Below are 13,268 nucleotides of genomic sequence, written 5' to 3'. Positions count from 1 at the left end.
CTGCAACAGTCATACATCCGAGAGCGCTAATAACTACTGTTCTAACAAGCACTGACCACGAACTCTAAGCACCGAAAACATCTATTTCTAAACATAATGTGCAGCTTTATTCGTACCTTCGATATCTGTCATCTACCAAAGCCATACTTCACCAATGTCAACGATCAGATTACACTACCATCCTCAGGCTCACTAACGTTCCCAGATTAGAAATAACCTCGCACTGATTTTCCCAATTACGGCTTTACAGACACAGTATCGCTGTAAATAGGCACATTCCGTCACAGTAATGTTCTCAGTGTGGCTGCTATTTCAGGGAGGGTGAGATAAAATGAGTAAAAATGTAGTAACTGCGTGTTACTACACTTTTACTATTTCCTCAGCAACCGCGCTCATTGGTCGCGGCGTGACAATTCATCGCAGCAGTCACTGCTCCCGCTCGACCGAGGTAAGGTAGCGGAAACTCACCTCATCATGAGCCTCTCCATGAGGTTCACCAGCCGACACACAGTCCAGGCAGGCTACGAGGCACCGCAGCTGCTGACGCAGAAAAGAAAAACGATCACGGTTCACAAGAGGGTCGTAGCAATCACAGAAGTGCCAAGCACGGTCGTGAATCCCTTCGGTGCACCGGTGTCAATCCCACGTGCGATGGCTCAGGCCCCTCGTGGGGGTCCCGCGCGAGGTACGGGCCGGAGCGCTGCCATCCCGAAAGGGTCGCCGGGGCCTTCTGTGACACCTGGCTGCTCCTGGTGGTGCGCTCCAAGGCAAGGGTTTCGAGGGAGGAGGAACCCTGGGAGGGTCCCCGCCACGCTTCGCCGCGCCCAGGGGTGGGGGCTCTCTGCTGCCGAGTGGCGAAGCCCGCTCTCGGTGCCCCCGCAAGGACCGCAGCTGAGTCCGGCCGGCCGCCGCTCTTTCCTGCCGTCTTCTTCGGGTGCCTTCAAGTTTTCCCCCCGCTTGGCCGAAGCCAGAGGAAGGGGGGCGGAGGGGGGGACGGCGGCCTGCCCGAAGCTAGCGCTCCTCGGATTCGCCGGCGAAGCAGCCAACGTCACCTCCGGTGCCGTTCCTGAATGGTCCGTCCCATAGCGGGATGGGGGCGCCGCACGGCTCCCCTGCGAGCGAAGGGCGGTCCCACGGAGGCTCCCTCTCTCACAACACCGCCCGAGGTAAGCGCGAGCGGCGGACCGCCCGCGCGACGCCCGGCCGCGCGGACCGGACAGTGCGCTGGCCGCTGCTGCGCTCGAGAGGGACGCGGACAACCGACGCTTGCTGCCGCAATAGCCGGCTTGAAACGGATGAGGCGACGAAGAATATGCTGCCCCAGACAAGCGCCACTAACTACTGAGGTCCTTTACGCTTCGTTCGTGAGATCTTATTGCTTCCGGATATGGAGCAACTTCGGTGCGACTGTGCGCTACTTGACACTTGTGGGGGCGAAACGGAAGGCCATGTTGCGTAGGGTTCGCGTTATTTAGGGTGTATATTAAGCGTTTTTTGTCATGTCACAGCTTTCCGTGAGTGCCAACGTATATAGTGGGCAATCCATGTTGAAGTTTTTACGTGTTCTAAACCTGCTCATATCGTCGCGACCCATTGGATTGTTCCCATTTCTGTGCTTATTATGTTCAGCTATGTTCAGCATTTGGATTTAAGCTTGTATTTGACCCTTGCTCACAAACGCTTCTCTCTAAATCACAGTGTAAATGAACTATTATATAATTGTCTTCCGTTATATAAGTGTGAAGTCTTTTATATATTGGCGCTCCGTTTTGATTTTGTTGCTCTGCGGGAACGTGAATGTGATAACATATACCATATGCATTTGAGAATTCGTTTCATACGCCTAATATTTATTTTTACCTATAGTTTCTAGAGTTGGGAAAATCGTCAGATTTTGCTGCTTCGTTTTCCCATGTCGTATTTTTTTATTTGTTAAATGCAATCATATTCGTCTACTTTCTGCTGATCGTTGCGGCCGGTGTTCCTTTTGCATTTGTAATCCCGAATAACCATCTATTTGTGGCAACTCTTCTTCTCTCATTTGGAAAGTGCTGATAACCTGATTCTGAAGAGCCTATAGCTGTATATGGGATCACGTTGCCGTTATGACTCCAATATATGGCGTGATTCTGATCTCGTCAACGCGTCACATTCATATATGTCCCTGGGCGCTGTGGGATCTCCTTCACGCTATCTCACTATGTGGCCCAAAGGCAGCCCTAATCTTCGGTGTACTTATGTGCACAAGATGAGAGCAGCCTAATATTTTAAAGAAAGACACCCACGTGTACAGTAATGTGTTTAAGCAGGAGCTGCGGTATGAAACGGAACGTATTGGAAAAGGTTGTGTTTCCGAGGCGTGCATCCAGTGGGGGCAGAGGGTACTCATTTGGTGGGCCACGGTGTGCCTTCATTAACTTCCCTCTGCAACGTCAATCAGTCCGATCACTTTTAGTTGTTACGGTGAGCCGGAATAGGTAAGACAAACATGACAAATAAACAGTAAAAAAGACATGATAATAATAAAGAGTAATTTGGTGTGACATTTTTTAAACTTTTTTTTGGCAAGTACGTATTATATGACCTCTATAGTTCGCGTCGTAAAATGATGCGTTGTCGAGAAAGTCACTGGAAGTCGCTCAGCTCATGTGAACTAAAAAAAGTATCCAAATATATATATTATATTATGGGTGGGTTTCAGGGCCGCCATATCAGGCTGTTAACCTTTGGGTTCTGCACCTTTAGCAAGTATACGAATGGTGTTATTATATGCATGCACATGCAGAATGGTTGGGTTGGTGCATATGATGTTTCACGGCCTTATTAATTTCCATCAAAATATACAAAAACAAGAAAACATTGGCTCAACAGCCCAAGATGATGGCAGCCGTATATGCCTCAGCTAAAATCACTTAAACGCGTAAATACATTTAACCAATTTTTAGCCCCTACGTGTATTTAGAAGAGTCCTGAAACTGTGAATTTTTCGCAGCTCTGTGATGCGAAAGACACACAATTTCATGTGATGAACAAAACATCGAAGTTTTGTTTTTGCGATGCTCACTGGATCCCGCCGTATGTACCTTATACACTTCATATTTTGTAATATATGTGAATGCATCCGTCATGGTGGTCTAGTATATAGTACGGTGCCCGACATGCTGACACAAAGGTTGTGGGATCGAATCTCGGCTGCATTTTCGAAGGAGTCAAAAGTGCTTCCCGCCCATGCGCATATATGTAGAGATGCACGTTAAAGAATCTCAGGAGGCCGAAATTTTTTGAGCCATCCATGCACGGTGCCCCTCAACTATGTTGTGGTTTTGAGACGTTGAACCTTAATATATATGATAATATGCAAATGTTGAAATGTGAATGTGAAGTGAGCTTTCAGTTAGGAGCTATAGTATACCTGTACCAAACGGTGATTTAGAATTTTTTCATGAATATTTCACAAGAAATCACTCAATAAAAAGAAGAGCCGGGCATGCCGAAAGCATTCAAAAGAAGTGCTTAGGTGTGCTCGGATTTTGAAAACCATGGTACATATAAACTTATGAGTTTTAGAGCTTTAAGTAAAACAAAAAAGCTCAATTTGGTGGACGTACTATTGAATTCCAGATTACGATGCCATCGTATTAAAAGTAGAAAAACACGCTGCTGCTATGCGTCGTTCACCAGGAAAATAAAGAGAAGCGCAATACTCAGTGCCGTGTAAACAGATTTCGCATGTACCTAGAAACAAAACACTTCACGGAACTTTGTTTTCGAATACTGTTGTCTTCATATTGTCGCGTCCAGCTGGCCCATGAAGCGGCCGCCAGGTACTCCCTGTCGGTCCCTACGTGGGAGACGCCCGCTACGCGCTAAGCGCGTCCTGCAGGACTGGAATAAAGTGTTTTTTTTTTCATTGGAATTCCTAATGTTACTTTTTGTTTATTAATGAACATGTACCCTATTTGTGATTACAAAAGTACTTAGGAAGATTGTCCAGTTGTGCCCAAACATTATGTCTTAGAAAATGTCTAAACAGACTTCGCACGCAAATTTTGAATAGCTGCAACATTGCACTGTTACTTTAGCTCGTTAGAGAACGCCATAACCCAACACAACTCGCACACTATATAACAAGGTATACATAAAAAACAAAAAAAGCCCCTGAGCAGTCTCTTCACGTGCAACCAGAGTTTGTCGATAGGAAGGCTTATTAGATGCGAAGCAGCTTAGGGTCGAGCTCAGCGCGGTGTGCGGCGTGGCCACCCTTACTGTGCATCCACGTGCGCTCCACTTCTGTTTCCTCTACGACGCTCCATCCTCTCTCGCCTCGCAACGCCGATGCAGGGAGCGTGTGCTAGCCAGTTTCTTGATTGAATAAACCGATTTCTCGCGCTGCACATACGCTCGTTGGCCACCTCGTATATATAGCCACAGGATCTTAAAGACAACCTGAAACACTTTTTCAGGTAACCATGAAACGGATTCACTAGAAGAGCTTATTGCCTCACGAATTCAACCTCGCAAAAATGATAAGAATCCAGCCAGTACGAGCAGAGTTACAACGACTTGTTACACGCTGCAATCGCATTCTCTCTTCTCTCGTCCCGACGGAAGCGCTGGAAGCTAAGCAGCGAAAGATGGCAGGAACAAAGAGGTCACGCGCACCTCGTGACCTTGAGCACTTTTTTTGTCATGCGTCACGCGTGACAGAGAGACGAAAAGACGAGAAAGAAAAAAAGGCAGTATTTCCCGAACAGTATACTAGACGGTGCTGTCTTATAAAAGTACATACAAACTGCAATTGAGTGAGGATATTCTAGATGGTGCTGTACCACAACTCTCCGATTGGATGCTGAGCGGGCTGTGCCTGGGTATACGCGGAGAACGAGCGCCTCTCTCAGTCTCTTGGAGAGTCGCTGTACGGGGGCGATTGATTGTGGGGCATGGACGAAGCAAAGCGGCGGGTGCGTTGAAGACGCTTGCACTTTCGGCTTCCTTGGCTCGCGTCTCGTCGGTGTTACCCACGCGCCGTCTGCATTCTCGAACGCGATCGGACGCATGGGCGCATACACAGACGAACGGATGAATGGACGCTTCGCCCCACTCATCATCATTCACTCCGTGAATATGCTGATTTGTTTTTCTTCAAATTCACAGCTTATTCAGGATGATCGCACGCGCACGCGTGGACAAGTCACGGCCTCCCGCGGCGATTTTCGTAGCGGCCGAGTCAAAGTCAATGGCTGATAAAAGGCCTTCTATGAGTGGTTGTTGAGTTTCCTTCGTCTTTCTTCGAGAGAAGAGAAAGAAATTTTCAGCTGATTTTCATAATTTCTTGTGAATTCTAGGCCACGTGCTGCGCTATAATATTTGGCTTGCGTGTTCTCGGGAGCAACTACCGATCGGCAGCGTTTTTGAACATGCTCGAAAAGTGTTGTAGGGACCCTTTAACCTCCAATGTGGTGGCGGTGGGAGATTTATCATGTGTCTTGTTGAACAGTAAAAATTCGCAGCGCGCGTTCACTAAAGGTGCACAGCAGGTCTCTGTGGCCAATCAGCGTCCATTGTCTCTAATTGCCCATTAACAGCGATCGGCATGTTCTAGTTAGAAAGAACGGTCCATCACTGCGTCCTTTGTGCCTCCCAGCGTCAACGTCGAGTGCCAGCGTCAACTTCGCCGCTATAGTGTAAGCGTTAGCACCCGCTGCTTCGCATCTATAGACATGCTTCTCTTTAACGGGAGATGGTGTAAGTTTTTTTATAAAGTAAATATAAAATGAGAAAAAAAACGTGCTCGGCGATTTAATGTATACGAACAGTAATATTTAAAACTAACAATATGCATGAAATTGAGCCCAGGGAAAGTAAAATAATATGCCAACGTGAAAGTAAGGTAATAATATGGATGAAGTTATTTTGGGGTATTTCCTCTGACAAAAAACAATACGTTGGCGAAACAGTATGGTGAATAAGTGTTGAAATAAAGAGATATTGTGTGGACACAGTAAAGAAACTTCTGAAGACATTCACTGAATATTGTGTCTCATATATAACGAAGTACTACTGAAGTGTTTGAACTTGATGTTCAGTAAAAGAAGCTTTCACAGAAGATGAGGTGAGAAGGACGGGAAGGTTAGCCAATTCTTGAACTGGCTGGCTACCCTCTGCTGAAAAAGGATGTAAGGGGAATAAAAGATGATAGAAAAGAGATGTTACAAAGAGAGGGAGAAGACAACAAAAGAGGAAAAGCAAAATTAAAGAGACTATGGCACTAAAGCCTGTGTCGAAGGCCACTATGTATATATATATATATATATATATATATATATATATATATATATATATATATATATATATATATATATATATATATATATATATATATATATATATATATATATATATATATATATATATTGTTTCCTTGCTGAACTTTTATTTAGTTTAACACGTTCTAGTGACATATTATTTATTAATAGGTTTAGCTGTACACTTCGTCAATCTCTTTTACTTGATGCTTTCTGTCTGCGTTCATCAGGACAAGCACTGGGAGAGAAAGGAAAACATCATGAAGCTGAGGAATAAATGCTTATAATGAGGCAAAAGGAAAGTAGACTCGAATTCATAAAAGAGAACCAAGCTGCAATATAAATAATATACGTTAAAGAAAGCATTTACTTCCTTCAAGGTAATCGATCAATACAGTGTAGAACTATATTTGTTTCACAAGAGCCATACTAAATCTTTAAGGTCTCTTCAGGATTGTGGAGCGTCGTTCTGCGGATCTGGTAAAAGAATGCGCACACTCACCCGGTCCTCCGTGTCGGGAGCTGCTGAGTGCCTCGTTGACGGAAGCGTTCCACTCCGGTCACACAGAATAATGAAATTGTGTTACGATTGCAAATTGTGTTACTTCCATCAAAGCACACAAACGGTCTGAAATGTTCAGGGAAAACAAGTGATAACATCAAATTCGACGCTTATAAGTTACATTTTGAAGTACCTGTACCCCGAAGGGTTTTCTTGTTGCCTCGGTTGTTCGACATCAACTTAGGTCTTCCTGCCTAGCAGCGGATCAGCGTTCCGGACATCCACTTTTTTGTCGACGCAGATGATATCGCACATTATGATCCTCTCAGAAACACCTGCCGGCGCAAGTAACTTCAACATTTACAAGAAGCTCTATAGATGTCCTCCATAAAATAGTGCACGGGTTTTATATAGAGCTTTAGTATTATAATTGCATAAACAGTTGCTCCAGAAACTGAAAAGCGGCCGTTACATAGACTGTAGTATAGGAACATATCAGTCCATATGCAGCACCTAATGGCATCGGAAGGTTTGTATAACTTTGAGAGACACACATTCACACTAAAAATGATGGCATCAAAGAGTGGCGGACACGTATACTGAGTTATACCTACAGCCTTGTTCACCCAGCCCTGACCACAAGAGGGCTACTACAGCACCATCAGTATCTCTCGACAGCCCAGGAGGCAGTGAAAGACTGGTGCTCAAGTATACGGGCTTGTGTGAACGCCTCTGACTTGCTGCGCAGTTACACACGCTGAAGGGAATTCGCTACCTTTCTCTTTTTTTCCCTTCACTTCAATCCTCTCTCTTTCTCATCTTTGTTCTCCTTCCATTATCCCCAAGTGTATACATATAGGGTCGCCAACCGGAAGTCTTTCTTGTCAGCCTCCCTTTTTGTTTGCTTCCCTACCACAGCACCGTGCTCACCTCAGTACTATAGAAACGCTCATTACTCGGTGAGAGCCACATCTATTTACTGTGATTTCACTAAAGTATCCTGCCTCTCACCCAAAATGACCTTCCTTAGTAACGCTTCCCTTTTTCCGATGCAGTATAGCCAGTCATATGATGTTTCAACCTTGTTAACTTCGTTTTGTTTCCCTCATGACTCCTCTCCCACTCTCGTTTTCTCTCTTACGTGGTCTAACACGTCCCTGACGAGAAATTAGCGAATTTTCGCTTTCACATATAATAGTTGTGCTTATATATGTGCTCAGCTGAGACTATTCCTATACTGCCGTTGCATTGCATTAGATGGTGTGTACTAGCTTCGAATCACAGTACGATCATGCAGCAGCTGGTTTTTCAATTGGGGAAAGGGGTACCCTGACTAGGCATTCAGTTGTTTGGGTACTCACCTCAAAAATGCGGCCGCTACTTTCCCAGCCCCACTTCCCAACGAAGCCACGCTAAGCTCCCTCGTGGGTTGCTCAAACACATCTTTCCTGACCTATCCTCTAAAGCTTCTCTTCGGAGGTTCCGTGCGGGGGTGGCCTTGATACCTGTGATAATCGTATACAGTCACAAGATGTACAAATTACTGTCCTTGAATCTGTCGTAAGAATCCACGTCATTTGCACATATGCGGTATATATGGGCACTAATCCCATGCGATGGCCATGCCCTTAGACTGATGGCACTCGGTGTAAGGGTCTCAAGGATGACCCCCCTCTTTTTTTTTCTTAATTTTAACGTATATCTGCCTCACAGCGAATCACCGAATGAAATGGTTGGAAATATTGAAGAAGAAAGAAAGTGACTACGCGGTACAATATACCAGCACACCTGTTAAACATGAGCCCCTGTATGCACGACTTTATTAATGGCAAAACCTTGCCACGCTTTAGATACGACGGAGCGGACATGCATGAGATAGGCTGTGTGCAGTTATACGTGTATATCTCGTACACACATGGCCAGTCTCGCTCTCGTCCAATCGCTGCTGGCGAAGCCGAGACTCTAACGCGCGACCTCGGAGGTTAGCAAGCCAGTACACACATCACTGTTGTGCACGGGCGCAATTCCATGTACCTATACAGAAGCGCACGCCAGTTCCATGGATGGCGCTGTATATCGGGGGCGGTGTGTATACAGCGCCTCTTATCGCGCGCCCCGGAGACGAGTCCCACGGGGGCGGCCTAGCGTAACCACACGTGCGTGATCGTGGCCCCAATGGCGTAGTGCCCAGCGCCGTGGAAGTCCATCGATCCGGAGCACCTTTGCGCGCACCTATTGCGAGCGCGACCACGGATTTGTCACGGACGCTTGGGCAAGCACCCCTGCTGAGCGCGCCTCTCTATTTCACCCCTCGCCAACTGTCTCCCCGCTTTCTGTTTTCTTTTGCCACGACGCGGGGCTCCGGCCTCACGCTCTGCGGCCAGGGCCCGAGTCGCGATGGCTGTCGGCAGCAAGTGTGGACTGTGTGGCCCAGAGTTAGACATGCATGGTTTCGCGCGAAAATATATGCAACGACCTTCGATTTTCACTGTTACCGAGTCCAAACGGATTTCAGTACTATAGCAATTGTGATCGCAGCTAAGTGTGAGCTAATTGATTTTTTTTTAATATTTCCTTAAGCTACCCAGCACAGCCTGAATAGCTAAACTAGTGTCCTAAATTGAGGGATACTGCGAAACTTGATCTACGAGCGGACCAGTCTCAGAACAATGGGGAAGGAGGAGAGTATAGAAAGCACCATAAATAAACTTTGAAAAGGCAAGGTACTTAATCATATGGATGGAGCCTCATGGGCTCTTGTGAGAATTTCCGTTAGTATATCAACAAATCTTGCAAATTAATTGTTGTACAGTGGATCTTAATAAACGCTGAATACGAAACAACAAATATCGTTAATTGTTTGGGCGTATGATCTGAACAACAGGGGGCCGTCACTTGGGCCAGACATGGTGTTGGATATGAGTGAGAATATTTGCGAAAATGGATTTATCGGTCAGCTTTCGAGGTTAATTTTCATTTAGTAAATTACCGCATGAAATGAGGTTGGAGCAGCTCACACGCCCAATAACCTCATGTTGTCTAAGTAATGAGACGTAAACAAGTAAAAAAACGGTAAATAAGGGAAAGCAGGGAGGTTAATTAACCAGCCCCGGATAACCGGTTTGCGACTGGTCGTAAGGTAGGCTGTGTATGAGAGTTGGATATCCCTATGCACTCTTGATTGATTGATATCTGGGGTTTAACGTCCCAAAACCACTATATGATTATGAGAGACGCCGTAGTGAAGGGCTTCGGAAATTTAGACCACCTGGGGTTCTTTAACGTGCACCCAAATCTGAGCACACGGGCCTACGACATTTCCGCCTCCATTGGAAATGCAGCCGCCGCCGCCGGGATTCAAGCCCACGACCTGCGGGTCAGCAGCCGAGTACCTTAGCCACTAGACCAACGCGGCGGGGCTCCCTATGCACTCTTCAAAACGGGTAGATATAGCCGATTCCCCATAGATGCGTGCACAGATACCACGAACCTGGTATGTGTAATGTGGCATGTAATACCACGTGGAGTATAAACAAGATAAATGAAATAAAAGGGAAGGACGACCCGTATGCACTCATGTTACGTCTCCCGTCGTAGCCCAAATGTTACTCTTTAGGACGAGTAACCGATGGCAAAAAGTATTTTTCGTCGACTTGTGGTTCATTTCAATTACAACATAATTACTACTCTAAAGTAAAGAAAGCACTTAATACTTCCCATTCTTTTACTGACCTACCTGTCAGCTATAGATTCATTTGGTGGACTCAACTTGCTGAAAGTATAATATAAATAGACAAATAAAAATCAAGTTGTCTACAATTAAGCGCAATTAACTCACTCCTCTTGATTAGCACAATCACTAACACAAATACACTGATGTCAATAACATCTCTCTATTGCCTAATTTATTTTCGCATACTCAGATTCATAGAGCAAGCCTATAGCTCACTCCTATAGGAGGGTTCGCGTATATATGTACTGAAACGTTATATATTTTCAATGTGCATTTCTTACTGCAAATGAAAACAAAATAAACAGCGAGAATAGGGTCACCATCAGTGACAAAATATTTGAAAGTCACACATTGCAAAGCGTAAAAGGAATGCCACTGTGTTTTACAATGAATATGTTTACCAATTCATGCGTTTCACAAGACCGAATTCATGCTACAACAATGACCGCTAGTGGTGCAGCGCCATTCCCGGTTGTGAACGAAACCATGGTCACTATCAAATGATGCTCATGGCAACTATAACCACAGTGAACTCGGAGTGCTGCCTAACTATATTGTATAGGAACTTGTATCAAGAGCGAAGCTCTTAAAGCCCAAGGCGAAACGTCGCGTGTCCCCGAAAATTCTTTCGCGCCGTTACTTCACGACACCGACAGAGACAGTCTGCGCAGTCGTGTGAACCCGCCGCGCGAGCAACAAAAGGCGTGCGCTTCTACCGGGGTTGCCACCGCCAGTTTTGCGGGTTAGTTCGGGCTATTGAGTTTCGACACTCCGGCAGGGTCTGTGACCGGCTGTGATTCGACTCCACTCTGCATAGCCAAAGAAAGACATAGCATTAGCCAAGAGGGCCCCATTATGCCCCTAAGCCCAGCTTCGCATTTTTATAAGCTTTACACGGCTAGTGTAAAATTCACCTTCAATTTTTTTTTTGTTTAAATGCGGAGCATATATCTGTCTTGCGGGTATGCCATGCGTCCGCTGTGCGCTCACACATCGCATGCGCGACGATCCTCCTTCCCTCTATCCAACAGCTGCACGTTACTATCTACCACTTGCTTGCGGTCTATTTCCCATTGAGCATGCGCGTCCCTTCTCCTATCTCTCCTCTCCTACGCTACCCTTCTTCTGCCTCGCAACGCCGACGCAGAAAGCTTCTGCTAACCCATAGAGTTTCTCAATGTTAACTAGAGGGCACTCTGGCGCTGCGATCGTTCAGCGACCATGGGAATGATGGGTATACTACACACATTTACCTAGTCTTCGTACTTGCGGGCGGCGAATCGTACTTGCGGCTTCGTTTATTGATGTGTTTCGATTTTTGTTTTGAAAGAAAGATTCAACCCTTTTGAACTTCGAGACCCAATTGGGAAAGGTAATTCGGAAAAAAATAGGGTTGTGAAGCGCAATTGCTGAACATTTGCTGATTTTCGTTTCGTGAGAAAACAGCTTCAAGCCACACCAACACACACGGAGCCAAGAGCAGGCCAGAAGTACGAAGTTTGGACAAATGTGTGTACTACCCATCATTCCCATGCTCGCTGAAGCGCTGTGCATTGCAGCTCCCGTAGACACTGGCGCCAGAGTTCCCTCTAGTGTATATTGGGAAACTCTATGTGCTAACCTACGCTCGCTCCCCCTGTCCTCTAGGGGTTCGTCACCGACGCGTCTCGGAATGCCGACGCAGGCAGCGTCTGCCAGCTAGTTTCGTGATTAAAAAAACTGAATGCTCGCGCTGCACAACCGTTCACAGGCCACCCCGTATATACAGGATGTTTACAGAAATGTGTCCAATATTCTTTAAAAAAAATACAGAAACGAGGTATCTGCGTGCTATATACTTGCAACTTTGCCTTGCCTGTGGCAGATGGCATCTTCAGATGCGTACAAACATTATTACGGCAGAAATATAGAAATAGACTCAATTAACTGTTTAACCAGTGGTAATAGCTGGTCGATTCAAATGGGCGAATTCAAGCCCTTCCTACGAATAGTCCATAGCCACTTTGAACTTTTGGAAAAGCGGCCACAGGTAGTCACTGCGGAGCGATACAATCTGGCCAATTTAGCTGGTGAAACCGAAACTGATGCACCAAACAGTGCATCTACCATTCACTTCGACAACACCCTCAATGACGACAATGTTTTTCTCGCATTGGTGGGGAAGAATAAGCGAGCGTCGATAAGCGGCCTCGAAGTGAAGAGTCTAAATTGGCGGTTGATAACGGCGAGGGAAACGGTGTTGTCACTGAGGGCGTTGTCGAAGTGAATGGTAGATGCACCGTTTCGTGCGCCGGTTTCGGTTTCTCCAGCTAAATTAGGCTCATTGCATCGCTCCGCGGTGATTGCCAGTGGCCGCTTTTCGGAAATTTCAAAGTGGCTATGGAATATTCGTAGAAAGGGCCTGAATTCGCACATTTGACTCGACCAACTATCACCACTGATTAAAACGTTAATTTTGTTCATTTCTATATTTACTGCCATAAATAATGTTTGTACGCATCTGAAGATGTCTTCTGCCACAGGCAAGGCAAAGTTGCAAATATATATATAGCACGCAGATACCTCCTTTCTGTGATTTTTAAATAATATTGGACACATTTTTGGAAACACCCTGCATCTTGAACTCCAAGGTAGTGCCGGTGCGTGATTTCTCCTGTGCGCTGTTCAACATTGAAAATTCGCACCATGCGTGTTGACTAAAACATTACACCATCTCCTCGAAGGGGAC

The 13,268-nt window shown here is 45.8% G+C and overlaps 1 protein-coding gene and 1 long non-coding RNA gene across 5 annotated transcripts in view; one reads left to right on the top strand and one right to left on the bottom strand.

Annotated features, from left to right (window-relative positions):
• The window catches only part of sv (paired box protein shaven), a 223,364-nt gene extending 222,505 nt beyond the window's left edge, over positions 1 to 859 (bottom strand). For 3 of the 4 annotated variants that reach the window (XM_075879448.1, XM_075879452.1, XM_075879450.1), the window contains exon 1: positions 469 to 859. In XM_075879448.1, the coding sequence (XP_075735563.1) occupies positions 469 to 488 (20 nt within the window). In that variant the 5' untranslated portion in view covers positions 489 to 859. The remainder of the gene's footprint in view (positions 1 to 468) is intronic. The other variant, XM_075879451.1, reaches the window with a different exon arrangement.
• LOC142776212 (uncharacterized) overlaps positions 1 to 13,268 on the top strand; it is a 185,471-nt gene that overhangs the window by 134,928 nt on the left and 37,275 nt on the right. The gene's annotated exons all lie outside the window — the stretch shown is intronic.

This window comes from Rhipicephalus microplus, chromosome X (assembly GCF_043290135.1).
Source record: "Rhipicephalus microplus isolate Deutch F79 chromosome X, USDA_Rmic, whole genome shotgun sequence".
In the NCBI taxonomy this organism is placed as follows: domain Eukaryota; kingdom Metazoa; phylum Arthropoda; class Arachnida; order Ixodida; family Ixodidae; genus Rhipicephalus; species Rhipicephalus microplus.
Note: the sequence above shows the minus strand (reverse complement) of the source record. Positions and strands in the feature narration are given on the sequence as shown.